The sequence below is a fragment of the Thunnus maccoyii genome, chromosome 10 (assembly GCF_910596095.1).
Source record: "Thunnus maccoyii chromosome 10, fThuMac1.1, whole genome shotgun sequence".
NCBI classification, from domain to species: Eukaryota; Metazoa; Chordata; class Actinopteri; order Scombriformes; family Scombridae; genus Thunnus; species Thunnus maccoyii.
In genome coordinates, this window is record NC_056542.1 from 8,919,971 (window position 1) to 8,946,357 (window position 26,387).

Consider the following 26,387-nt stretch of genomic DNA (forward strand, 5'->3'; position numbering starts at 1 on the left):
TGTAAAATAACCAAAATCATGGCAGAAAATGCTGTGCATTTGTAAGAGCCTGTCTCTCCGTAATAGGTTCAGTGCTTTTAATAAAAAAGGAGGTGATGAAGGAGAGTGAAGGAGCTCACCTGCTTTCACCTGTAGTCTGGGTTGTTGTGGTGGTGTGTTGTTGGTGGGAGTTGTGGAGTAAGAGAACGTAGGACTACCTAAAATAAAGACCAAAAAAGTCAAGATTATAATCTGTTAATACAAAGACAATCAATCAATACCTGAGTACTATGAGTCTTTTGAAGTAAAGCAGAGGCACTAAAGATTGTAAAAGATTAGAGAGTTGTTGACTGTGTTGAGGACGTTTGAGGAAACAGTTTGTAATGTCAGATTATATTGTAAGATGTTCCTGTCATTCTGTCAACACCCTTTGTGTTGTAATATTACTTTAAAAACCCAACTAGAACATGGTGACTATCAGACCTCTATTAAAACTGACAAATGCTGCTAATTGTTATACAACTTGACATGATTTTCTTGTTCAGCTGCATTTGGAACAAGTATTTTGCAGAAGCTAACTTGCTGGTGCGTCAGTCACAAACAGAGCAAACTTATGTAATGTAGCAAGTGCTAGAAATCATGACTAGATATTGTGTGCTAAACACAGGAAACCTAACATTTGCAAAGAGGAAAAGTGGTCACAACACTTACTGAAAACAACATAACAACATCAGCCCCAAAAACACAGAGTGTCCCCGTATAGCAAGATGTGTCGATTATTTTGTCCACATCCTCAATTGGCCCTAATACTTGAGTGGAATTTGGGTGCTGTGAATTTAAATTTAAATTAAAGGATAGTGAGCATTAAAATGCCTGCCTAAAAAAGTAACGTCAATGCAAAAATTTAACAAATCTGGATGCAGACATATTTTTACTGTTGCAGTTAATGATTGTTTTCATCAAGTATTTTTCCAAATAATGGATTCATCAAAATGACATTAAAAAATACATCACTTTTTGTCCAAAGCAGGCAGTAAAAACCTGAAGATATTTGATTTACAATGATATAAAACTGAGAAAATCAGAAACATTAACATTTAAGAAGCTGGAACCGGCAAATGTTTGGCATTTTCTTTTAGTGAATGACTAAAAAAGATAATTTATTATAAAATATGTTGATCAATTATCTGTTGTATGACAAGTTGGTTAATTGTCTCTGTTAATTGTTTCTGCACTACATATTTCACAGTGATGCTTCCAGAGAGTCTTTGGATTTTATTTCTGCTCCTGCTTCTCTGTTGAATACTTGTGACCACAGAACAATGAAATCTTTGCATTGTCAAAAGCTAAAACGAGCAAGAACCAAACAGTGTTATCAGCTAGCATGCTATCTCAGACATGAGGCGAGCCTTACTCTGCCGGAGGTAATTGAGGTGCGAGAGCAGGATGTCTGCGTTGTAGGCTGATGTGAGACGCATCATGTCTTCCTTGGTCATCTTGCACAGGGCCTTGCCATCCAGCGCTTGGAAGAGCATGACGTCCACCTCCTCCAGGACGTACTCCTTGATGGCCCAGTCCAGCCACTGCCGCACGTGGTCTTGTGTCCAAACCTCGGGATCTGGCATCAGAGGGTGGAGGGAAGACAGTTGCTCAGAAATTATCAGAAAAGATGATGATTTAGAACACGGTGTATATCACTGGAAATGTCTTAGAGGACAACCTGTTTGATTTTTATAAAAGAGTAAATTTTCTTTTAGCTAACTAGAGTTTGTAATAGCTGCTGTTCTGCTTTTCTTAACTAAAAAATGTTAATAAACAAGATGTTGTAGAGGTTGCAGGAAAATTAACACTAGCAACTCTGGACAAAGTGATATTAATTTACATCATGATTTTCCAGTGCAAATACTTAATACACCAGTTGTGACTGTTAAGATAAGATGAGGAATGCTTCACATGATTAAAAAATGTAAATTATCTCAGTGTTTGGACATATAATCTTGTCTTTTACATTGAAACTGCTGCTTTTCTTTATAAAAAATGCTCTTGAAATCGGGGGAAAAAAAGACCTAAGAACAGAGGAGGTGGGGGGGGGGCGGGGGGTTGTTATACAGAAATAGCCTGAAGAACTGTGGCGCAAACATGATTTGTTTGTAAGCGCATGAAAGTGCTGAATAACTCCGGAAACTACTTAGATACCAGTACCAGTTGTGATACTTGTGATTTTGATACTGATTGCAAAATGTGTGGTTGGGTGTGTACAAAAAAAGAGCCTGGTTGAGTCAAACTCAAAACATGGTTACCAGTTGCTACTTTTTTTTTTAACAGGTGTGCTGTTCATATTTTGAGTAAATATATCTTTAAACAGTTTAAAACACTTGTTTGTTGAGAAAGCAGTTGATTTAGACTCTTTAACTGCACTTCTTTCCACTTTTAATCATCACTGTTGTCTTTAATGAGGCATTTTTCATAATGCAGATACAGAAAACTATTTGTAATTAGATTTTGTACATACTGTCTAAAGTTTTAAAATGCCTGTAAACAAATAATTTGCAATCTTGTTTATATATTATAGTCACATTATATGATATATTTCATATTCTATATCATATTAGATTGTATATGTTCTTATAGTTTTCACCTTTTTACACTTGCATGCTTCATTATTATTATTTTTTATGTAATAGGAAGCCACTTCTAAATCACAAGTCACTGTTTCAGTTTGCTTAAGCATAGCTTGAAACTTCAGTTTTGTACATAATTACATTTATGTACACTGGTCTTGGGTATCATATTATCTTTTGTATACTTTTATGTACCAGACATTTGTAAGTTTTTACTAACTTTTAGATTATTTTAAACTGATCTTGGTTTCTTGGCACAGTACTAAAATATATCACGACTGTGATTCAGGAAGGTAAGCTCATTTCCAGTAGCTAACAATGACTGTGCGCAGCAAATTGCCCGTAATATTAGGCAGGAGTCTTAGTTGTGAACAGAGGCCACCACACCCTTGGGTCCTGATTGTCCTTGGATAACACATGCTACTGTGATGCAATATCCGTGTATTATTAAGCAGAATAACCCAGCGCTGGTGACTCATTGGTGAATCTCGTTGGATTCTACAGAGAACTGAATTAAAAATCCACTTCGCCTCTACGGAGCGCCGTCTGAGGTGGGATTCCTCATGAGACTGACTCAATGAAACGTGCACACAGACACACTGAATTACTAATATCACGAGTCTCATAGGAGACTAACTGTATGGGAACTGTGCAATAGAGTGAGTGTAAAATATACTGGCAGTGATTCATAGCAAGGATGACATGGACTAAGTGGAAAGTGTTGTATAAGTACAATAGACAGTATAAAACTCAACTATGACTACTCAGATAGTAATGTCACTGTCTTTACTCCAAGACAATGATTTTCCCCTGAGCACAGTTGATTTCCATTTTTTCCAGGGTTTAACTGTAGCAGAAGAAGCCATTATTGAAGCTTTACTGACAATGGAGTCTTTCAGGATGAACATTCAACAAATGTTTAGATTAAAATACAAGGCAACACGACTATATAAACAGCTAAGCGGGAACACACAGGTGCCATTTTGAGTGTTTTTATCAACATTTTACCCCAAATGTCTATAAAGCAAAGCTTTGTTATGCTTAAATAAACTAAAGGATATTAGTCTTCTGTTTGGAAGGATAAGGCCAATGTTATTCAATACTTTTCATATTGTCAACAAATCCAATAAAAAGGCTAAAACCAACAATGCCTTAGTCTGTCTTAATACTCTGTCTGTGGCACTCGGCACCAAGTCTATTGGTTCTTGCTGAAGATGTAAATCTTTAAAATGGGTCATGAATGTATAGTTTCATTTTTTATAAAGGCTAAATAATTTTCTTTAACAGCTGTGCACTGTTGTTTTTAGCAAACATTACTCAAACAGGAGTAAATAGTGCATTTGTCTGGGACTATTTTCAGCTGTGGATGAATAACATTTCGGGTAACAGGAAATTGCAGTCGTATATTCCAGACATCAGGTATTTAGACACTGACACATTTCTTTATTTTTCAGGCACTGTGCTTGAGCACATTCAATTTGAAATAAAATAACTGATACAACATTAAAGTGCCAAGTCTCAGCTTTAATTTGAGTAGGTTTCCATTAGTATAGAAATAACTGTGTGGGAGACAATTGTCCAAATACATGTGGTCTGGACTGATGTGGGATTGAGTCAAATTAAACTAGAGTGCCCATGTTCATCATAATGAAAAAACATGTCACCCAGTGCAGCGGTGTGGCTCATTTATGTGTGTTTAATAGTTTTTGGACAACAATGGAGGTCTGTGGTGCACAGAAATAGGCTATATCAGGCTTAAGTTACGCAGAAAATACTCGTAAGTAGGATCAATTCATTGTTGGTTTTGGTCTTTTCATAAGATTAGTTGACAACAAGAAAAATAAAATATCTCCAGCTTGTTGGAGGAGGTAAAATGTGCAAAGTGGTCAATCTGAAATCATCTGAAGTCATAGTTTGAGAAATATTTTCATTTGGGAAATTATTTTCACATTATCAATAATGTCTTTTGCAATGTCACTGGTTATTTATTATTTTTACAGTGTTCGTGTTGAAAAAAGAAGGCAGGAAGATTAAAAATGAAAGTCCACACCACCTGATCACACATCCATTCTTGCTCTTTCATTGACATCACAGTCCTTAGTGCTAATTTTAGACTTTAGACTTCACACTTTTTAAATAGCATTTATTTTAAACCCTGATATCATACTCAAGCACATACTGTGACCTGAAACCTGCTATTGTTCATTGTTAGCACTGGGGAGTAGTGGTTGGTAGTGGATGTATTATGAGGAAGAAGGGTTAGATACACAAACACACACTGTGCCCATCTCTGATTTGGTTATTGACATTGCACAAGCCCAGTGTGTGCCAGCTCTTGGGAAACTGTCTTGTGACGGCGATGGTGTTTGTGTGAGGATGGAGGGTGACTGCCAGCTCATGCGAGTGAGTCAGCTCACCTGCCGGCACGATGACCCTCTTCTCCTCTGTGGCGTTGCTGGGTGGGGTGGCGGTCTGGGGGCTGACACGAGGCTCTGGGTATGAGGCCTGGTACGGCATCGGGGCCCCGTCATTGCTCATGTGCCTGGAGCGCTTGGTGACGCTGCAGTCCACAGGGGACTCGCGGCTAGAACAGACAGAGGTGAGAAGTCGAGGTCAAAGGGTAACTTTACTCTAAGTCCCCCTTTTCAGCACCTACAAAAAGTATAAAACGTTTAATAAATGGTTTATAACACACTTCAATTTAATTTTATTAATGTACTTGTCAACAACTAAAATATATCTCTTCCTGTTGGCGCCCATATGTGGACGCTGCTGTAAAAACAGATAATGAATGATAAGATACAGTAAAACACATAATTGCTGACAAATACTGTAATTAATAAACACATAATGTCCTTATATCTGCTAACAAATATATTATAACATGTTATAAACCTTTTATTAAATCCTTGTATACTCCTTATGAATGCTAAATCGTGGGACTTAAAGGTTTTCTTCACAAGGCTGGGAAAGTTTAGAGGAATAATGTGATCATTAAAATGCCTTTTAAAGCTCGTAAATGTTTTTCAGTATTTGTGCACATCCATTCATCGAACTCTATGAGCAGATGCCATTTTCAATATTTAGATATTAGTTACTGTGGTTAATAATCTCTGGCAAACATTTTTAAACATTGTTCCGACTGTTTTCCTAACTCAAGTTTTATAGGTTTTATAGGTGTTTTACAAGTGAAAATTTGTTAAGAAGGGAAAAAAATGTAAACGATAAGGATTATTTTGAACTGAGGAATCTGTGACGTTAGTTACGACTAGTTTATTAGATGATAAACTGAGAATTAAATCTTTACTAGTGTTTGTTCCACAAATGACTCATGAATAGACCATGAGTTTTCTCATGATGACAGATTTGGTTCGTATTTTCAAGAATAGTATCTTCCCCAGAGATCACTGATCACCTAAGAATTTGTTAATCAGTCAAACCCTAATCACAAATTAATGCTATAGCACGGTGCTCCTAGATTACACGAAGGAATTAATTATTTTTTCAGCTGTTATGATTAAAAAAACAAAACAAAACAGAGCTGCTGTTAAATTAATGAAGCAAGCGTGATTATATAAACATCTTTAAAATGTTTTTCTGTACGTCTTGCTCATTTCCTGTCAAAATGCTTGAGTAGTCAATAAATTGGCACCCTAACAATAATGGCAAATAAATAAATAAAACCAATTAATTCAGATCAGCAAACTTGGATAACCTTCACCAGATGTTATATATCAGTATATTTAAATTTAAATTAATGCTCACATAAGTGCAAATGTAAATTATAAACACAGAAGCTGTTATGACATCTCTTTATCAAATCATGTTGTTTTTAAATGAAGTTGTTAATGAGTTTTATAAATTGTTCCCATATAGGTTTATCCATTTAGTTCCACTATAATTCTAATTATATCATATTATTTTTAAGAGTTTTGCCCTTAAAGGATAGGTTCACAATTTTTCAAGTCTGTCTCAATCTTAAAACAAAAGTCATCTGTCCAAATTATCATTTAAATAGGTTTTGCTCACTGTGGGCATTCTTCCTGTTCGTACTGGCCATTAAGAGATCCCTTCTCAAAGTGCTTTCAATGTAAGTGAAGAGGGACAAAATTCTGGTTTTGTGCAAAAATGTATTCAAAGGTTTATCCAAAGCTTATATGAAGCTGCAGCCAAATTAGTCTAATCAAGGGGATATCTTGGATAGTTACAGCCTTTTCTGTAGAAATTTCCGTGTTTTTGTTACTATTCTTCCACTGCCGCTCAACAGGAAAACACTTCCCGGGAAATGCAAAGAGGGATTTAACTTTGGAAGATATTCACTGGATTTGACTCATTTGAATGTCTGAAGCCTCATTTTGGCTTCAGATAAACTTTTGAGGACATTTTTGTCATAAAGTGAGGACTACGGATTTTGTCCCCCGTCACTTAGATTGAACATATAAAAGGATCTTCTAATCATCAGTATGAACAGGAAGAATGATTACAGCAAGAAAAACCTATTTCGGTGTTTATTTGGGTGCCTGACTGTTGTTTCAAGACAACATATCAGTGCTGACTTATAGGCCATTGACGTGGTTACATTTGTAATAAGTCAACAATAAATATTTTTAGGTTTTGGAAAAACCCAGGTCGCAGACATGGATTGTGACAAAGCCTCAGTCAGGTAATCCGGGAACCAGTGCTCCCCGGTGGCCTCATCCCGTCCTGACTCACCTGGTTCCATTGACGTGCTCGCCTCTTTTCCCAGGGTTTTGCGCTGCTGACCCCACCCACTCAGGCTCTGTGGGCTCGGGACTCTGCTTGGAGGTCTGGTTGTACGGGCCAGGCGACGTCATCTCAGCCTTCATGTGCATGGCTGGGGCTGCAGGGTAGGGCGGCTCGAATATGGGCTGATCCTCACTCACCACGGACAGCGCTTCCTGTCCAACAGAGTCACAGTCAGTGTCTGCAGTCACAACCTGTGGAAATTGTCTTTTTTTCCACACGCACACTCAAGTTGATTTCACCTAAGATGCCCAATGACTCAACTATGAACTTTTATCTGAACTTTTAAATCAGGTGAATCAGTTTTACGACAGCAGAGGCATGGATAGAACCATTTTTTAAACCTCACTCTTATTGGAGAAGGAAAATACCATCTCAAATATCTAGTTAAGGGCTAAACTTTGTCCCTTTTCTTCTGGAACTTGATAGTATATCAACATAATCAATAATCATAGTTTGAAGGAGATATACCCTCTCAAAAAAAACAGAGTCATATTTCCTGTATCATATTGTAGTGAAGTAGTATATTCACTACAACAGCAAAAAACAACAACAAAAAAAACATTTGTAAACGGTTACAGAATGATTAATCTATGATTGATCTGCACTATATAACTGGCTTGAAATTGTTGAAAAGTCCATGAAATGTAAAGGCTGACTTCAATACTTTGAGAAATTATCTATGTATTTTAAAAATCAGCAAAATTGGTGAAAAGGGGGAGTGTCCATGACTTAACTGGTCTTTTCGATTAAGTGACTTGCTCAGATGGAGGGACTATTTCAAATTAATTTTCTCCACTTCTACCTTTCCCTAGCTCTGTCATGATTTAAACTATCAATCCTCTGATCACAGGCTTTCTTTTCTAGCCTCCAAACTATATCTGCCACAAAAAATTTCTCATTCAAATGCTTAAAATTCAGTGGTTCTCCCCTGTGATTCAGTAAAACTTTAAGCGTATGTTTCATCTACACAACCAGAGATACAGGAGCTTATCAAACCACTATGAAAAACTACTCAGAGGTGAAATGACAAGTAGACTGTTCAGAAATGGCAAGATGTAGGTTCTGCTGCAGTCTAATCTTAAAAAACAATCAGTAACCTTAACCACAGTTTTATTTTTTCGTTAGGATTGGGGTTGCAAGGGGGGAGGGTTGCGAGCTCAAGGTGGAGACTAATCGAGATGTAAGACCGTCTTCCTGTGTTCAGCACCTTCAACAAGGCCTCAAAACCACCCAAGATGGCACTTTTCATCCCACGCACCCACCGGACCTGTTGTTCTGTCTGCTGCTCAAATTAAGTGCGTGCATGCGCGATGCGACTGTGAGAGTCTAAGTGGGTGCAAGTGCGTGTTTGTTTAGAGGAGTTGAGCATTGTCTTTGGGCCTCGTACGTCAGTGCCGTGCTTTTTCAGTGGCCTACAGGAAACCTGGCCGCCATGTGCAGAGGAACCTTTTGGCACAGGCCAAGGGAGAGGAAATGGTGGAGGAGGGGGGCACAGTGTAAAAAAAATGTGGGTCATTTTAAAGCTGGAAAACAACCCTAAAGCCTGTGGTCAGGAGAGGAGAGGGGGTCGAGTTCATTGGGCAGCAAGAAGAGTATAGCCTTGATTGAAGTGCCGCCTTTGCATTGTTTTTGCTTCGGTGTGCGTATGTTTTTTTTTTTAGCTCAATTGTTACCCAAGCGTTGTAAACCACATCTTAATGCATGGCACACAGTTTGGCATTTCCTCCAGGCTGCAGTCAAACTGATACAGAAGTCAGCAGTGTTTGGGACTTTAGCAACCTGCTGCTGCTGCTGCTGCTGCTGCTGCTGCTGCACTGAGACTTTGCTGCTGTGTAATGGATACGCCCTTTTTTTGAAGCAAGCACAGGCAGAAAGTTTCATTTAAAGAAAACTACATTTTGATTTCACAGCAAGCAAATATCACCTGATAAACATTGCTCAAGATGAAAAGACACAGATAAAAAAAACAAACATCAAATGTAGGCTCTAAATAAAGTAGGCGTCAGTTTTTTTTTAGATGATTTTGAACTCTTCAAGTCTTACTACAATATAAAAAACATGCACTAATGCATGCACTTTTGCATGTGACTGCCGTATTTATCAGGCCTTTATGTTGCCCTGCTCAGCTTTCTTTTGACCGCACTCTGTTTTCTTCTTCAGCTGATTGCTTTGTTTTACTTCTGTTGTGTCGTCCTCTTTCCTCTCTCTCAGAGGCCCTTTACTCTGTGCAGAAGTGAAACAACAGGCAGGATAAAACCGGCTGCCGACAGCAAGTTCTCATGAGAACAGATGATAGTGAAGTTGTATGCAGTGTTAGCCCTCATCCTACTGACATATTTAACATACAAGGACCACAGATTGGGGTCTGAGAATAAACCACTGTAAGAGACCACCATCATAGCAAAATGTTAACTTATTTCTTCTCAAAACATTATTAGTTATGTAATTAATGTCATCTGAAAAAAACAAACGGATAATTATTATTTTAGGAAAGTTACAGTTAATTTGTATATTGTGTAAAACGAAAATAAATACTTTTCTTTAATACAAATAGCAGCTTTTATCCCAAGTACAATCTTTCCACAAAGCCTTCAAAATAACTGACAGAGTGCCCCGACCTCCCCTGATAGTGTGTGATACTTTAAATTAGGACCCATAGCAAATATGAACTCAATAAATAGTTCCATCTACAAAAACCGCAAAGGTGCTTATGACTGGGGTTGCCCAGGGCTGCAATACACTGGTATTTTTTAAAAAGCACTAATTAAAACAGAAACAGAAAACAATGATATGAAGTCATAAGGAACAGATTGATCGACAAAGTCATGAAGAATTGGAATGAAAGAATAAAGCACCTGTGAGATATGACAAAAAGTATACCTCTGGTTCTGCGGGTACCCGAGTCAGTTGAATTAATGTTAAAGAGGATTTTTCTGTGCTCTACATTCAAACTGTTGATATGATCACGACTCGCAGCCTCACTTCACGCTCAGTTTTTCGGCATAGCAGGCCTACATTCAGTGACAAGTTCATGCTTTCACAACCGCAAACGCACACTCCCGCTCTTTCTTTATCTTCCCTCCCTCTCTATGTGTCTCAGTCTCTCTGTCTCTGTCTCCCTCTCTCTCTCTCTTTCTCTCTCTCTCACTCTCATCTGCACACTGATACAAATATACCAAAATATGTGGCCTGACCGCTAGTGCCACAACTGACTTCCTGTTCAATGTGTTTCATAGAACAGCCTGTTGCTCAGTGACACAAAACAACTTTTTAAAAACATGACCTTCTTGAGGCTGTCACAGCCTTGTGCCTCCATGTCCTAAAACTTAGACCAGACGTGTTCGGTGTGAGAGTAAAACGTGTCAACTGTTTTCACTTGCTGCATGCAGCGAACGCATTAAGTCCTGCGTGGAAACTTTTGACATGGCTGTAAGTCAGCAGCTTTGCGGGTTGCATCATGATGCAGTCTTGCCCAAACTGATAGCTTCTAGCGTGATCACAGGCTGTTTACGACCTGGTCAGCCATACGTCTTTTATACTGTAAACATTTTAGATTAACAGTTGAACCGAAGGAAAAAGAAAAATCTCAAGTAAAATACCACCACATCTGACTTGGATTCCCTCATTTTCTAACCTAAGATGCAGTTTAAAACAATGGTTCTCAAACTGTTTCACGTCAAGGACCCCTAAACTGACACAAATTAGACCACAGACCCCCATCTGATAAGATTTTTGCTTTTAGATGTTTTATTACAGAAAATATATGAAACCCATGGCCAAAATAGTCACACATTCTGTCATTGTGTTACTTATTTGCTGGGAACCCCCTGGAAGCCCATCAAGGACTCCTGGGTCCCCAGACCCTACTCTGAGAACCACTGGTTTAAAAGCTCCACCACCAAGTATTTCTGCCTTCCTAAAGTCTTTTTTGACAGAATATCATGAAGGATTGCCAGAATTAGATAATATTAGATAATATTAGGTTGTAATAATGCTCAGACATAGGCTTAAGGCCTCCCAGTTTTTAATGACTTTTGATTAAATTAGATGATCAAATTTGCTCCTGAAAACATTTCAAATTAAGCTTTTTTTTTTTTTTTTGCTGTTAGATATGTTTTTAAACTAAATGAGGGTGGAACTTGACAGGTCACACCAACGTTTAGGAAGTGACAAATAATTAAACTATTTGATATTTTCTTGGTATTGCCTGACTGGAGCCAACTTTGGAAACCAACTTTGGTGCCCTTAAGTGCAACCAAGGATGTGGTTACAGCACCTTTCTTGCACGTACTGAGAAAATGTTTTTTTTTATATTTTTAGTAATTCTATGACTAGATGTTTAAGGCACTACCTCCTCACCTCTTCATCTCAAACCTCAACGAATGTATCTGTTTTGCTTATGTGTAATGTGTTAAATAAGCTGATACAACCATCAACTCTTATGTCATTCATATTGTTTTGATCTTCTCAAAACAATTTGGGTTTTTTTTCCTGAGCTGAAAGAGGAGATTTAATTTGAACTTTCGATGCTGGTCTGCACACATGTTGTGTGTCCCCAACATCCTGAGTGTAACCTAACTATCATCCGCATATTTTTATTAACACACCTAATAATAGAATATGTATTTAACAAAAGAGAAAGTTAATTTACTTTTCTCACAAAGTTTGTATGTATTTATTTGTATTTACTGAGTTCATGTTTTCAGTTGCTCTTTCACAAAAGGCCTCCAGAAACTTTAATAATATTTTAACAAACGTATCAAATGGGTGTCAACTCTTATCAAGGCTTATGGGAGGATATTAAAAAGAATTGAAACCCCACACTCACAGAAAACAAGGTGTAGCCTACAATAACAGGCCGAGTTGTGCAAACAGCTCTCTGTGCTCGCCATGTCTGAGGCAAGTGGCAGAAAGCAGAAGTAAAAGTTAAGGCAAGCTGATTTTGCAAAGGCCTTGAGCAGCTGCGCTTTCTGTAACACAAACAACGATGCGGTTTTCACAACTCGGAGCCTGGCAGCACGCAGTCAGGCCTCTGCAGGCCGCAAACTCAGGCCCAGGCCCGGTTCTCCTTCACCTCACGGCCTGAGGGAGAGGACAATGCAAAGTTAAAACAATGCAACGCCTCAGCTTGTCCACTCGTCTCTCTCTAGCGAGGCTTTGCCTTTTTGACATTTTTTTTTTCTAGTCCAGGGAGCGGAAATGTGTGCGGAAAGTCTGAGGTTTGAGACAGGAAGCCTGCTGAGTTCAGATAACGACACCTGACAAGTGCTCCCGTTTGCAGCTATAAATTATACTTAAAATAACCTCAAACACACAATCTACTGCAACAGAGAGCAAGAGACTAATTATCTGAATGTAACAGTTATGTTTTATCAGTTAAGAATCCCGTATACGACACTATTTTAACTGCACGAAGATTTTAAATGTTAAATAAAAACATTTTTCTAAGGACTGAAATAAAGATTTAGGTTTTCGTTCAAGATGTCTCCTCATTTTGCTGCACTGGCCCTTTAATTGATAAATTACTTTTTATGTCATAATAAAAACAGTCAACTGATCGAGTTTAGCGTCCAAAATGCTTCAAGATACATATATATATTTATTTCAGAAACGAAACAAGAGAGAAATTAGTACAATTATTACTGTAGTTCCTCAATGTGTCGAGGCCCCAAACTAGTTTGGCTCAACAAAACATATTTCTGGTTTGAAATATCAAATCATTATTGTTTTTAACAAATTAAGAATTAACATTACGTCGAAATTAGGAGATTATTCAGTAGGTTGCAAGAATATTTATTGCAAAAATGGAAATTACAGCCTACAGCCCTGGTGTTGACGCACATTCGTTACAAAAAAAAAAAAAAAGAGTATGAATTTCTATGTTTGTGGTCCACATCGTTAGATAAAATGTTTTGCACTATCATCGTTTCCTATTAATCATTTGTCAGTGATCATTTTCGATATGAAATCTTGACATGAAGGCCGTTATTTCTGCATTTCTAATTATTTGAAACAATCACGGCGTTGTGCTCGTCAGAAAAAGACACACATGTGCTGCAATAGTATAAAATGTGAAATACCAGTCATCTGATGAAAATGGATCCTCTTGCTCTTTGAAAAGGGCTCTCATGTTGATCCATGGCGTCTTCAGGGACACCTGCATTGTGCGCATAAATAAAGTCCTGCATCCCTTCATTGAAACGTATTCGTTTAAGAAAAAAAAAACAGAGTTTATCAGCCCCTATGACTGCTCAGTAATTTCACTGTCCATGCGCTATTTTTGTTGTTGTTTTGTGGCTCCGTGGACGGTGCGGGATGAGCCCGATTAAACGCAGCAATCAGAAAAAAAAAACGAAACGCGCGCGTTTGGAAATCCTCTTTTTTCGCTTGTAACGGCCACCAATTAGTGTTTTTATCTGAGTGTAAAGATGTAGTGGTTAGTTGTGTTATTATAGAGCCGACATACAACCACGAACGGGAAGGAAGAGGAAATTTTGTACAAGAAGGAAAGAGTGGGGAGCTCGCATCACCGCCTTGACTCTCTCACTCAGCAGACCAGGGCTGGTGTGGGTGGCCGCCTGTCATTTTTCACCACCAGCAGCAGCGTTAAAAGCACATTAAACACCTACCTTTATCGTACAGTCCATTTCAGCAGCCTCGCAGTCTTTGTCATTTAGTCGTTTTTGTAAATGTTACAGCTAATTTAGCCTTCTAACCTCTCTTCAATTCATGCAGGGGTGCATTGGCTCTATGGCGCAAACCATTGCAGTTACAATTTTTTGCTCACAGACCATAACCGGATGGCAAGTTTTTTTCCCCCCCCTCGCTCGCTCTCTCTCTCTCTCTCTCTCGCGCTCTCTCTCTCTCTCTCGCTCTCTAAATTGGGAAGTGAAGTCACTCTTAACACTGCAAAAAAAAAAAAAAAAAAAAAAGAAAAAGCACTGAAGTTGTGTCTCGTGAAACCAAAGCTTAATTCTCAGAAGGAAAAACAATAAGCTCTCAAGTTTGTGCGTCAGATCAATGTCTAGAATCATCCTATAGGACATAAGAAGTCACAGCACATCAACCCACAAAAACAACAGATTTGAGTGTTTTGCAACAGTTAAACCACAGTGAAAATGAAAGGGGCCACTGACAGCTGAATGAAAGTGTTGGTACAAAAGTCTGGTCCTGTGTATAGATGCCTAAATGGCCAGACACCACACTATTTACAGGTGTAAGATGAGGCAAAATCCTGTCAAAATGCATAGTTCTTTTGGATCGGAATCCTTTGAAAGCAAAATTGTGAAACAACTTAGCAGATGAGATATTTTGAATCTGTTAGTTTAAAAAAAACACAGGTGTGAAAACAGCTTATTAAAGTAAATGGAAAGTTGAGATATGTGTGAATGTACTTAAAATACATGAGCATTCATTGTATCCTGTTTAATGAATCAGTGTTTTAATACTTTATATTTCTTGCCTTAAGCTTTTCCAGGTCCCATATTTGATTGAATCTGTGTGTTTTTTGTTTGTTTGTTTTCTTGTTTTATTTTTGTGTGTGTTATGTCATGTAGCACTGACTAGAATCAAATCCAATCAAACCAGAACAAACAGAACTGAACTTTGGTGGTGTTTTTTTTTCCTTTGCAGACTAAAATTAAAATGTCCTGGCTGACCAGCTGTTGAATGGAGGAACATCTATGAAAAATTCATGTTTATACCTCAAACATCGAAGCACCCAAAGGACATAAATCCGTGTATTACTTCTGTAAACTGTGTACTACAAAAGGCAATCACTTAATCTTGAATGTGATGGTTCATCATGAGTTTGCAATCTAAATTTGATCTTTTTTGCTTACGGTTATTATTTTAGGCATGACTATGTTAAAGCTCAGTACATTTAGTTTAATATCAATCCTGAGCACACGGTCCATATGTGACGTAAGGTTCATGCAGCAAGATCATGGTCCCCACAGAGGGTTTGATAATGATACGTGGATGTTTGTTGGAGCTGTGAATGAGAAGACAACAAAGCTAGAATGATAAATTGGCAGGCCAGCATATCGGCCGATATTGTTGCAGGTATATCAATAATTAAGAAATAACGTCTCCACACAGTTTGTCCATCAGCAACCATAAAATGTTCCCGCTCAGTACATATCTTGATCTCAGTTCTTTAAAACGACTAATTTATGGGATCATTACCAAAAATGTTTGTGTATGTTTTGTGTTTATGCAAGAAAATTAGTATCAGTAGATATATCGTTATCAGAGTTTTGTATCTCTCCGTCAATATTGGTATCAGCCTCAAAAACCCAGTATTGATCAGGCTCCAGTAGATACACATTTGTCATAAAAACAGCTGACGGGTGTCCTAGGTGGAAATGCTGAAAATTAAAAAAAAAAAAAAAACCTTGATTATATTGCAAAAAAGTGAAATGGAAACCAATTCAGTGAGTAAAATGTGACATACACAGTGACTTAAACGTCCACTGATGTCCATGAGATGAAAACATCAGATCTGTGCTACGAGGAGACTGAAATGTTCCTCAAATGAATACATGAAACAAACATAAATGTCATATTTCCATCATGTTTTCTACATTGTTTTTCACGGTTTGAGGTTTGACTGGCGCTCTTTTAATCACGAAATCTTGTTGTGCCCTCTACCTCTGCAATGGTTTAATGGCATCTGACTGGAAAATTAGTGCCAGCAGCATAACAACAGATGGAAACACATATTGATTTATATTTTCTTTTGCTGATTTTCTGGAAATTCTGTTAAAATTTGTGCTACATTTGGATAGAAACCTACTGAAAAGGGGCCCACAGTCCCATCCAACCCTTAAATCCTACAAGTCTTAGTTACACCCCTGGTCTAAGAGGTCAGTGGTCCCCAAACTGGAGTTCAGATACTTCTGTGGGTCTGGGCACAATGAAAAGTAGTTTCATTTCATTGTTATCTGTGACCTAATAAAGGAATGAACAAAGAAAAACCGATTTGACCACAAGTTTAACCCAGGCCTACATGCAGGTCTACAGCTTTTTGTAAATCTGCCCAAAATTGTAACGTCTGTGTAAAGAAGCAAATGTAATATGTTAAAAAATGTTTAAAAGCCCTGTATAGTTGACCATGTGAGGCGTTACATCTTTTCATGGACAACCAGCTGTTAACAGAATTATACACAAGAAACATTGATCTCAAATTGATTACTTCCCACATGTCCATGAAAAAAAAAGCCTAACGATTCAGGATTATTTAGACAGTCAACTTTATTTTTAGTCATTCTTCATAAAAAACTATAAACCGCTTTTTTTTTTTTACACTTCCAGTAGACCTGCATTCAAATGAACAAAAATAGTCCATATCCGGCTAACAGTCAGGTGGTAGTCACTGTAGATCTTTTGATAGTGAACGCTTAATCAGCGCAGAAAATTTCCATTTGGCTTCTTTTTTCCGACTGTCGGCCAGAGATTTCCTGGTTCGTCCACAATGCAGACGTCAGTGAAGCACAAAGTAACGATGTGACGCGTAAGAAGGCCTTGAAGGAAAATTAACAATTCACAAAAGATTAAAGTGGCCCCTTTAAATTCTGCTCAATAAACAAATTAATAAACATTTTTATGATACCGTAAGTTCAATTTAAGCTATTTTATACCTCTCCATCTCTACACCTTGGAGGGAAACTGTACATTATATTCCACTACATTTATTTAACAGCTGCAGCTTACTTTGCAGATTAAGTTACTTTATACAAAACCTATTATGAGTTTATAAAATACAATACATTGTTACAGATAAATTCCCAACAATTTTCTCCACCTCAACCAGCTGCAACATAACAACACTGACAGGAGCCATTTTTCTGCATAAGAGTACTTTTGCTTTGGCTATAAGTACATATTACTGCTAATACTTAAATACTTTTAGTTAAGGAACATGTGTACGTATGCGTATAAATACAAAGTGTCAGGTACTTATGTACATGTGTGACATATACAGCTGTGTAAAGTAACTAAGCACATTTACTCAAGTGCTGTACATAAGTACGATTTGAGGTACGTATTTCCATTGTCTGCTACTTTATACTTCCACTCCACTACATTTCAGAGGGACATATTGTACTTTCTACCCCACTACATTTATTTGACAGCTTTAGTTACTTTTCAGATGAAGATTTGACACAATTCATAATATAACGAGCTTTTAAAATGCAACACATTATTAAGGATGAAACCAGTGGTTTCCCACCTTTTTGGCTTTTGACGTCTTACAAAAAGCAGTGTGTAGTCGGGGTCACATTTCAGATGTCTGTGAGTTGTTAACAGCTCCACCAAATAGTGATTTTTCCCTCTAAACTACATGGTTTCATTTCAATAAATGTTCAAATGATCCATTATTGCACCAAAGATCAGAGATCAGAACTTTGTTTTTTCTTCTTTCCTCTCCTATTAGTCATCTCACGACCCCTCAGATTTATCTGATGACCCTTTGGAGGGGCCCGACCCCTAGGTTGGGAACAACTGGACTAAACTAGCTAACTGTATATAAAGTAGTTTAAACTAGCTCCACATCAAGCAGCTACAACAGTAACATGCTGCTTACACACTGATGCTTCAGTATTAATAATCTAATGATGTCATATATAATAATATATCAGTCAGAAGGACCAAACCAATACTTTTACTTTAAGTACATTTTGCTGCTAATACTTATGTACTTTTACTTAAGTAGAATTTTTCATGCAGGACTTTGTAATGGAGTATTTTTACATTGCTGTATTGGTACTTTTACTTAAGTAAAGGATCAGAGTATCACTGGGCATATACATATGATATCAAGACTAAAATCATTACCAACATGCTTACAGGTATGATTTAGGAATTGGGAACTGGATCAATCTAGTTGATTTCTCGAAAGTTGATTTAACTCCTGATACTTTGGTGTGCCGTGTAAACTCTTTGCTTTATTATTAGGCCTATTTTAATTTCTGGCACATTTGGGAGTCCTTATAGCTCCATTTACTTTACAAGCCTCACAGTGTAACTGGCCTATAGGTGAATTCCCGAGCTGATAGTTTACTGCAGACGGTTGTTAATCACCTCATGTGTTGTGTAACTTTATCCCGGTTGTGTCCTTGTGTCTTGAGGTGGGGCTCCCAATCACGACTCTCGTCTCCCACCGACGCGCACGATTTCACCTCGCTCCACTTTTCCAGATGGAGTTGGCCCTCTGTGTGTGTGTGTGTGTGTGTGTGTGTGTTTTCTTCCCTGTCGAAGGAGAATAGCAGAGATGTTTGTTTATACAAGGCCCTGGGCTCGGCCTTATCTGCTGCAGCCACTCACGCCGTGATTTCAGACTTTCTTCGGCAAGTACTTGTGTGTGTGTTTTTTTTTACGGGCCATTGTTTTGTCGAATGGTTTCTAAAGATACTGATTTTTTTTTTTTTCTTCATCCTCCCACCTCATTAGAAACCGACTGGCAAAGCTCTGATTTCAAAAGCCTGCACTTCATCCCCACCCAGTTATTTAGTCCCGCCTGTCAGACAATCAGACTGACCGCAGCTTTGAAATATGTTAAGGTCATTTCAGTGATAGAATAAAAATACACTGTTCGTTGTTTCTGCTGCCAATTATTTACCCACATGATCAACATTCTTGTAGTTTATTCTTTGGCTTATCCTCAGTAGGCCAAGTAGGCTACAAAGCGCCCCCTTAATATCCGTAATAGTTAAGTAATAGTTAAGCAATGGTTTAATAAAGTTACATAATGAATTACAACTATCAGAGGCTACTGCGGCATTATTTATTGCTGAATTTGTACTATCTTGAGCATGTTAACTATGATGTTTTATATTAAATTTGTGACATGTGATGTTTTTGGAGCTGCAATTAACAATAATTTTCATTATCTAGTAATCTGCCGATTGTTTTCTGAATAAATTACCGTTTGCTCACAAATAAAGTCTGAGAATAGTTATGAATGTCCACACCCGTCTTCAAATGTCTTATTTTGGGCGGAACATCAGTCTGAAACCCAATTATGAAAGACCATAATGAAATAACCAAATATTCACATCCGAGAAGATGGAATATGACTTTATTATGTTTTAGGCTATCTACAGTGTGTTTAATAGTTTAATCTATGATAATATTAGAGACCTTTAACTGTGTTTGTGTGTTTTTTTATTAATACATTTTGATTTTCTCATCTTTTAATCTATTTTTTGTAATAAACAATCGTAATCTTGTGTTTATAAACTATATAAATATATATTTTATCATTAAGATATCTGTATTACAATCGATTTTTACTGCTATATTTTACCTGTTAGTGAGTGATTTACTTTTATGAATGAGTGTTTGGTTGTCTGATCTGTGCTGGGGGTGGGGGTGGATTTAGGGCGTCTGACGTCACGCCCTATTAAACAAACCTGGTCACGACGCAGAGCGGGCAGGCACGAGCCCCTCCCACCTCCGCTGCGTTTATAACGGGACCGGTCCGGCCGCGGAAAGACCACTCTGTTGTACGTGAATCCTGTCTGTAAAACTGGGAAGGAACCACAAATTAAAGAGAGATAAAGAAAGAAAGAAATGTACTGGGACACTATCATCAAACCTGGAGACAGCAAAGACTCGAAAATTAAGGTAGGATGGCATTTTGGCTTGTTTTTTTAAAAAATTATTTTTTGTTTGAAGTAATATAAAGAAAAGAAACTAAAAAATCTCATCATTCATTCATAACATCTTACATATAGGTTACCTCTAAAAATAGGGGTAAATATTGGGTATTTATGGCCAGAAATAGTAAAATTTATGAAATTTTGGTGGCAAATACTTCATATTTCATGTTTGTTCTTCTGCTATCTGTCACTGGTTATTGCAAACAACCAACACGTTTCCTCTGTTTCTTGCTGTTGCTCAACAATGAGAGTTAGGTTAAGTTGCAGTGATACAAAGTTGTAATCGTACAATCTTTCAACACAGATGGAGATTTGCCAGACTGGATATTACACAGAGGACTTTAGGACACAGGAAGTGCCCGCAGGCTTTGACTTTGCATCTTATGGTGAGTTTACAGAATCACTTGACTCATGTTTGCTCCATCACATGAGGCAGCAGGCAGCAAAAACGCCTCTGCTGGTGATGCTACAAGCTTTTAACTCTCAGTGATGAGATTTTTTTTTTTTCTTTTTAATGTTTGCACAATCTGTTTCCTCTGAACCTGAGCAGCTGAAGGACAGAGGAAATATTTTCGCAGTCGGTATCATCACATCTGTCAGAGCTTTTTCAATGAGACCTTGACACCAGGGGCTCAAACTCAGGGTCTGCGTCAGGATTATGGGGTGCTGTGTGTGTGTGTGTGTGTGTGTGTGTGTGTGTGTGTGAGTAATGTTTGAATGGGCTGAGGTAGGCAAAGACAGAGAGAAACAGGGTGGTCAAGTTAAAGATACTCTCCATGTTGCACTCCCCTCTCTGTCTCCCCTAATCCTTTCCTCCAGACTTCCTCCTCCAACAGATTTAGAGTCCCCCTCCCCATCCCTCCATCACTACTCTGTCACACTCCCTCCGCTGGCGTTTCCTCCTCTCTCTTCCTCCCCCTCCCTCCCTTGTTTCCTCCGAGCTGCCTCCATCTATTGAGGCTGAAAAAACCTGAGGTGGGCTTGAGTGCCTAGTGCTGATTCGACAGTAAACAAATGCCTTTTTCTTGCGTCAACACCCACCATCAGGAAAATAACCTAAACTGTTGAGTCTAACTCACAGATTCACCCCACTTTTTCCACTCAGCTGAGCTGTGATTAACCTTCTGGTTAAAGGGCCATACCAATAATATGACACATTTTAGCACATTAACTACCTAGCATACATTTTCAAATGTATTTCCTCCCTTTCAGGCAGCCACTGGCTTCAGTTTATTTCAGCACAGTGTGAAAACCAACTCACAGAGTCTTGAAACTTGCTTAAATTACTGTAGATATTTGCTTTAATTGTTATTTTAAGTTATCTTAGGTTTTCACTGTCAGGATATCCAGCTAGAAATCAAACATACTGACAAATATGATGTAAAGTTGCTTTAAAAAGGTTGCTGCAGCTGCAGACTCTCATATCTTGAATGTCAGACTTTCCTTGTAGCACCTAAATGCATCAAAAATTAGGAGTTTTCCTGCTCACAGCTGACAATAACATGTCTGTGACCAAAAAAATGGAAAAAAGTGTTCAATTCAGAGTTTTATTTTAAGTCTCTGCAAGTACATTTTCATACCATGTCGAGATAAATGGAAACCAGTATCTTCCCAGTCGGCATGAAATCAATCAAAAAACATGTGTTTTGCAAAATGATAAGCATATTGGTAAAGTATGAAGGATAAAATCATTGGTACGGTCCTTTAGAAGCATGAGCTATGCCTTCATTATCATTAACTGACTCCATCTGTCTACACTGTGTTTAACCTCCAGACTACCCTGGTGAAGACCTGTCTTTTCTGTTAGACAGTAAAGCACCCGGACAGCAGCAGTATCCGGCAGAAAGCAGCTACCCAGAGCCACTGAAAGCTTCTCACCCTTACGACACCAAAGGTGAAACCTCAAAAAACATAAAAATGTACCCTCATGGTTGCCAATATGAGTCATATGCTGTTGGTGTTTTTTGTCGTATCTCACATTTTTATCACCTCTTTGCCCCAGTGAGTGCCAGTGATACTGCTCTCTTCAACCTGGACTCATACCAAGAGTTCAACTGGTGGGCCTCATACCCACATGGTGAGCCTCTGACTCTGTAGTCTCACTCACACTTAAAATACCCCTTTTAAGGAATTTCTTTTTGTGACTAGCTTTCTTTTTAATTAGCAGATGGTCTAACAGTCAACCAGTCACAAACTGCGTACCAGGAATCTCCACAGACATACCAGAGTATGGTGCCCCAGAACGGGCAGTTCAGCCCGGCCATGGAGGGCAGCCACAGCCCCTTCCTAACTGCAAAAGGATCAAACACATTACAAAGTAAGATATTTCACCTACTGATATATAAAAGAACATCCTCTCAGGAGCCTTAATTTGCAATTCAGTTCCTAAATCGTCTCTTTGTTCCAGGTGAGACAGATCAGAACTACTCCTGTCACTCGGCTGAACTGTACGACTCCGACGGACAGAGGCAGTCATCATCTTTCTGGCCTGATTACTCCTCTCCCAGCTTTCCTGCCCCACTACCACACCCGCCTCAGGCCTCCTGCCCCGCAAACCCTGGTCCTCAATCCTCAGAGCAGTACTGCCCCCGTGTGGCCAAACGCAAAAATACACCCACACAGAGGCCAGACAGGGAGGGCCAGATGACAGGAATGTCTGCTTATCCAGGTTAGAATTTAATTTATTATCTTATCTGTGCTGCTATTTTAACTCTGATTGTTCTTTTTAGTATAAGGAATTTTAAATAGTGCATAAAGATACTGAAATAACAACTAGATTATTTTAAAAATGCATATGTTATAACCACACATGTTGCTGCTGTGTTGCAAACATGTTGTAATGTCATGATCATTAAAGTAAAGAGTGAAATTAAATGAAATCAAATTAGGCTAAGAAGATATTTTCCATCTATTTTTCATAATTACGTCTAATTTAAGAACAAACGGGAGTCGATTTTAGGCATTTGCTTCTGTTAAAATGCTGTTTGATGCTGTTTTTTTACTCCACTATTAGCTATAGTTACTTTACAGATTACGATTTTACACACATAACATGTGATCTTTATATTAAAGTTGATGATTTAAAATGCTACAAACACTTTAATGGTATAATTAATTCAATAATATGAAATATTATAGTAGTACATTAACAGGGACCATATTTCTACATTTTTACTTTTGATACTTTTTTCTCGATTATTCGATTAGTTATTTGGTCTATAAACTGTTAGAAAATGGTGAAACTTGTCAATCACTGTTTCCCAAAGCCCAAGGTGATCTAAAGTCTAGTTTTGTCCCGACCAACAGTCCACAACCCAAAGATATTCAGTTTACTACTATAAAACACTACAGAAGCCAGAAAATATTCACATTTGAGAATCTGGAATCAAAGAATTGAGAAACTTTCTTCTTAAAAAATGACTCAAGACGATTAATTGATTATAAAAATAGTTGGTGATTCATTTAATAGTTGTCAACTAATTGATTAATCGACTGGTTGTTGCAGCTCTAGTTGCCATTATAACTCCAGTTCAGTCACTGAATTAATCAATGTATTTTTTCCTTCAGGTTCTGGGCCAATCCAGTTGTGGCAGTTTCTACTGGAGCTACTTCTGGACTCTGCCTGCCATACCTTCATTTCCTGGACGGGAGACGGTTGGGAGTTTAAGATGTCAGACCCCACAGAGGTAAGGAAATATCCTGTTTTGGGATAGAGCACTTGCTAAATACTACATGGGGGGATTTTTCCAGTGTTTTTCTGAGGTATAAACACACCTTAAGTTCAACTCTTAAATGGTTTTGGTTCCACAGGTGGCCAAGCGTTGGGGTCAGTGCAAGAACAAACCCAAGATGAATTACGAGAAGTTGAGCCGCGGCCTGCGCTACTACTACCACAAGAACATCATCCACAAGACGGCAGGCAAACGCTACGTCTACCGCTTTGTCTGTGACATGCAGGGCATGCTGGGGAAGACAGCGCAGGAGGTCCTGACCAGTCTAAACGTTTTGCCCACAAACACGGAGTCGTGGCAGTGCCCCGGGGTACCGGCAGCGGTGACGTCAGAGCACAGCAGTGACAGATGGGCGTCACAGTAGGGAAAGGATGCTATGGCTCCTGGTGCTGCTGGCTGAGAGGGACCAGCACATTTTAACTGAGTACTGCAGCCTGCAAAGTAATCACTGTCTCCTTGAACTCTGGCTCAACTATCCTCACTGGGTGACATTATTGCAGGCAGACCAGGAGCCAATTTAATACATGTTGCATTTCAGGGAAAAAAACAAAGAAAAAACTCATAAATTTACCATGCAATTAGTTTCTAAAGGACAGTATGGGACTTTTTCTTAAATAAACCTAGGAGCAAATAGCCTCTTAACCTCAGGGCAAAATAACTGCAGTACAGGGGGAGTTTTAAGCACTATAAATTAGAGCTGCAACGATTAGTTAATTTTCAATTGACAGAAAATTAATCTGCAACTATTTTGATAATCGATCAGTTGTTACTGTTATTTTTTTAAAGCAATAATGCCAAATACTTAATGGTTTAAGGTTCTCAAATATGAGAATGTGCTGCTTTTCTTTGTTGTACCTTACAGTCACGAATATCTTTGAGTTTTGTATTGTTGGTCGGACAAAATGAGATATTTGATGATGTCACCTTGGGCTCCAGGAAATTGTGAATTTTTCAGTTTTTTGATGTTTTATATGCCAAAAAAGTTAATCGATTGATCAAAAAAAAAAAAAAGTTGTAAGATTAATCAATAATGAAAATAATCGTTAGCTACAGCCTGATTATAAATAGATACTGTTTGCAACAACTAAGGCGGTATTTGAATTTGATGTGTTTCTAACAAGGAATTGATTTGTAAATAGTGTTTATATGAATTCTATGTAGAGTTTTGTGCATTTAGATTTTCTTTTTTTAATACAAAACTCATGTCTACCTCTGTGTCTAATGATTTTCAGGCACTCACTGTGAAAGTTTTAGCCTGTGTGATGATTGTCTTGTGTAAATAAACTGTATATAAACATAGATTTGTGTGAAGAGTTTCAGTACATGCAGGTAGGTGGAGAAAATTAATGTCATATTCCATCTGGATTCTGCTTTTAATTATGAAAATATTCATGTGTGTGTCTGGTACTCTATATGACTTTCAGTTATATTATTTCTAAGATGGTTTCACTACTGAAGTTTTTTAATGCTTTTTGAGACATTGTTGCTGCAATATGTTTTAAGCTTTGTATTGGGCCCTTTTATTTGAAATTTGATGAACAAAAATAATTAGATTGGACAAACGAATTAGTTTTTGAAAGGTTTTTATAGCAGAAACTAGAGCCTATACTAAAGAAAAATAAAGTCTGAAGGATTTGGGTTATTTTAGGGGTAAATTATCCAGTTGTGAGTGAACTGTTTAACCTATAGCATAATGTACAGGTTATGTACTTTACTTCCGTATCTAATGCTGCCTTCAAGTGCTGCTGGTAAGTATCTACATCAGTGGTCATAAATTAAAGTTGATGCAAAGTGTTGTAGTTTTTAGTCCTGAAATTGTGATTTTTTTCATTTTAGAGAACAGTTAATGTCAAAACGTTTCAAATGTTATACAATAACATACTCTAATTCATAAGCCAATCGCTTCTGAGTCTGTAAAATGTTGGTTTTCTGTTTTTGTGAGACTCAAATGTGGTAAAACCTGAGTTAATCTGTGGAGATTTACCATATGGGTTACACTTCCCCCTATAAAGTCCCACTGTTTAGCATTTATAAGCAGCACACAAATATTTAATAAATGGTTTAAAACACACTATAATGCAGTTGTTAGTAGATGTAAGTGTTTTTTTAAATGTACTTTGTCAACAATTAAAACTCCTCTAATGTGCACCCATATGTGGAGGCTGTTGTGTAAACAGATAATGAACAACAAAATAGTAAAGCACTGTTTATTAATGTAAATACTTTACATCAATAAACACTTAAATGTCCTTATTTCAGCTTACAGCTACATTATAAACCATCCATTAACTGTTTATATACTGATTATAAATGCTAAAAGGGGGACTTTAAAGTGTCAGAATTGTATGCATTTTGTTATGCGGGGAACAATATATGTGCATACCTTTGATTTTAATTCAATAGAGAGATTTTTAAAATTTTAAAACCCAGTACAAACAGGACACTTCATTTAAAGTTTACCCTAGAATTCTTTATCTAAAGAACGAGGTGTCAACAGCTAAACTTAATACATTATCATCTTTATCCATTCATTATTATCTATTAATTGTGCTGAGCATTAAGTCAAATACCCTTTTCTATCAGATGTTTGTTTCTGTGGTCTTTGAGTCGATTTTTTTTCCCGA

General features: G+C 37.8%; 2 protein-coding genes across 8 annotated transcripts in view; one reads left to right on the plus strand and one right to left on the minus strand.

Annotated features, from left to right (window-relative positions):
* Positions 1–26,387, minus strand: part of fli1rs (Fli-1 proto-oncogene, ETS transcription factor-related sequence) — a 35,733-nt gene that overhangs the window by 4,615 nt on the left and 4,731 nt on the right. For 2 of the 6 annotated variants that reach the window (XM_042424707.1, XM_042424706.1), the window contains exons 2-6: positions 19,784–19,899; positions 7,314–7,519; positions 5,018–5,184; positions 1,394–1,597; positions 120–197 (exon numbers count right to left, since the gene is read on the minus strand). In XM_042424707.1, coding sequence (XP_042280641.1) covers positions 120–197; positions 1,394–1,597; positions 5,018–5,184; positions 7,314–7,519; positions 19,784–19,899 — 771 coding nt within the window. The other 4 variants (XM_042424711.1, XM_042424708.1, XM_042424709.1 and 1 more) reach the window with 3 other exon arrangements.
* Positions 19,906–24,665, plus strand: LOC121906046 (ETS1-related protein). Of its 2 annotated transcripts, none has more exons than XM_042424712.1 (8): positions 19,906–19,997; positions 20,337–20,418; positions 21,807–21,926; positions 22,035–22,109; positions 22,197–22,349; positions 22,440–22,700; positions 23,600–23,718; positions 23,843–24,665. In XM_042424712.1, exons 1-8 carry the CDS (start codon positions 19,944–19,946, stop codon positions 24,125–24,127), a joined length of 1,149 nt encoding a protein of 382 aa, XP_042280646.1. In that variant the 5' UTR covers positions 19,906–19,943; the 3' UTR covers positions 24,128–24,665. The 2 variants fall into 2 exon arrangements, with proteins under 2 accessions (XP_042280646.1, XP_042280648.1); XM_042424714.1 differs by having other exon boundaries at positions 22,200–22,349.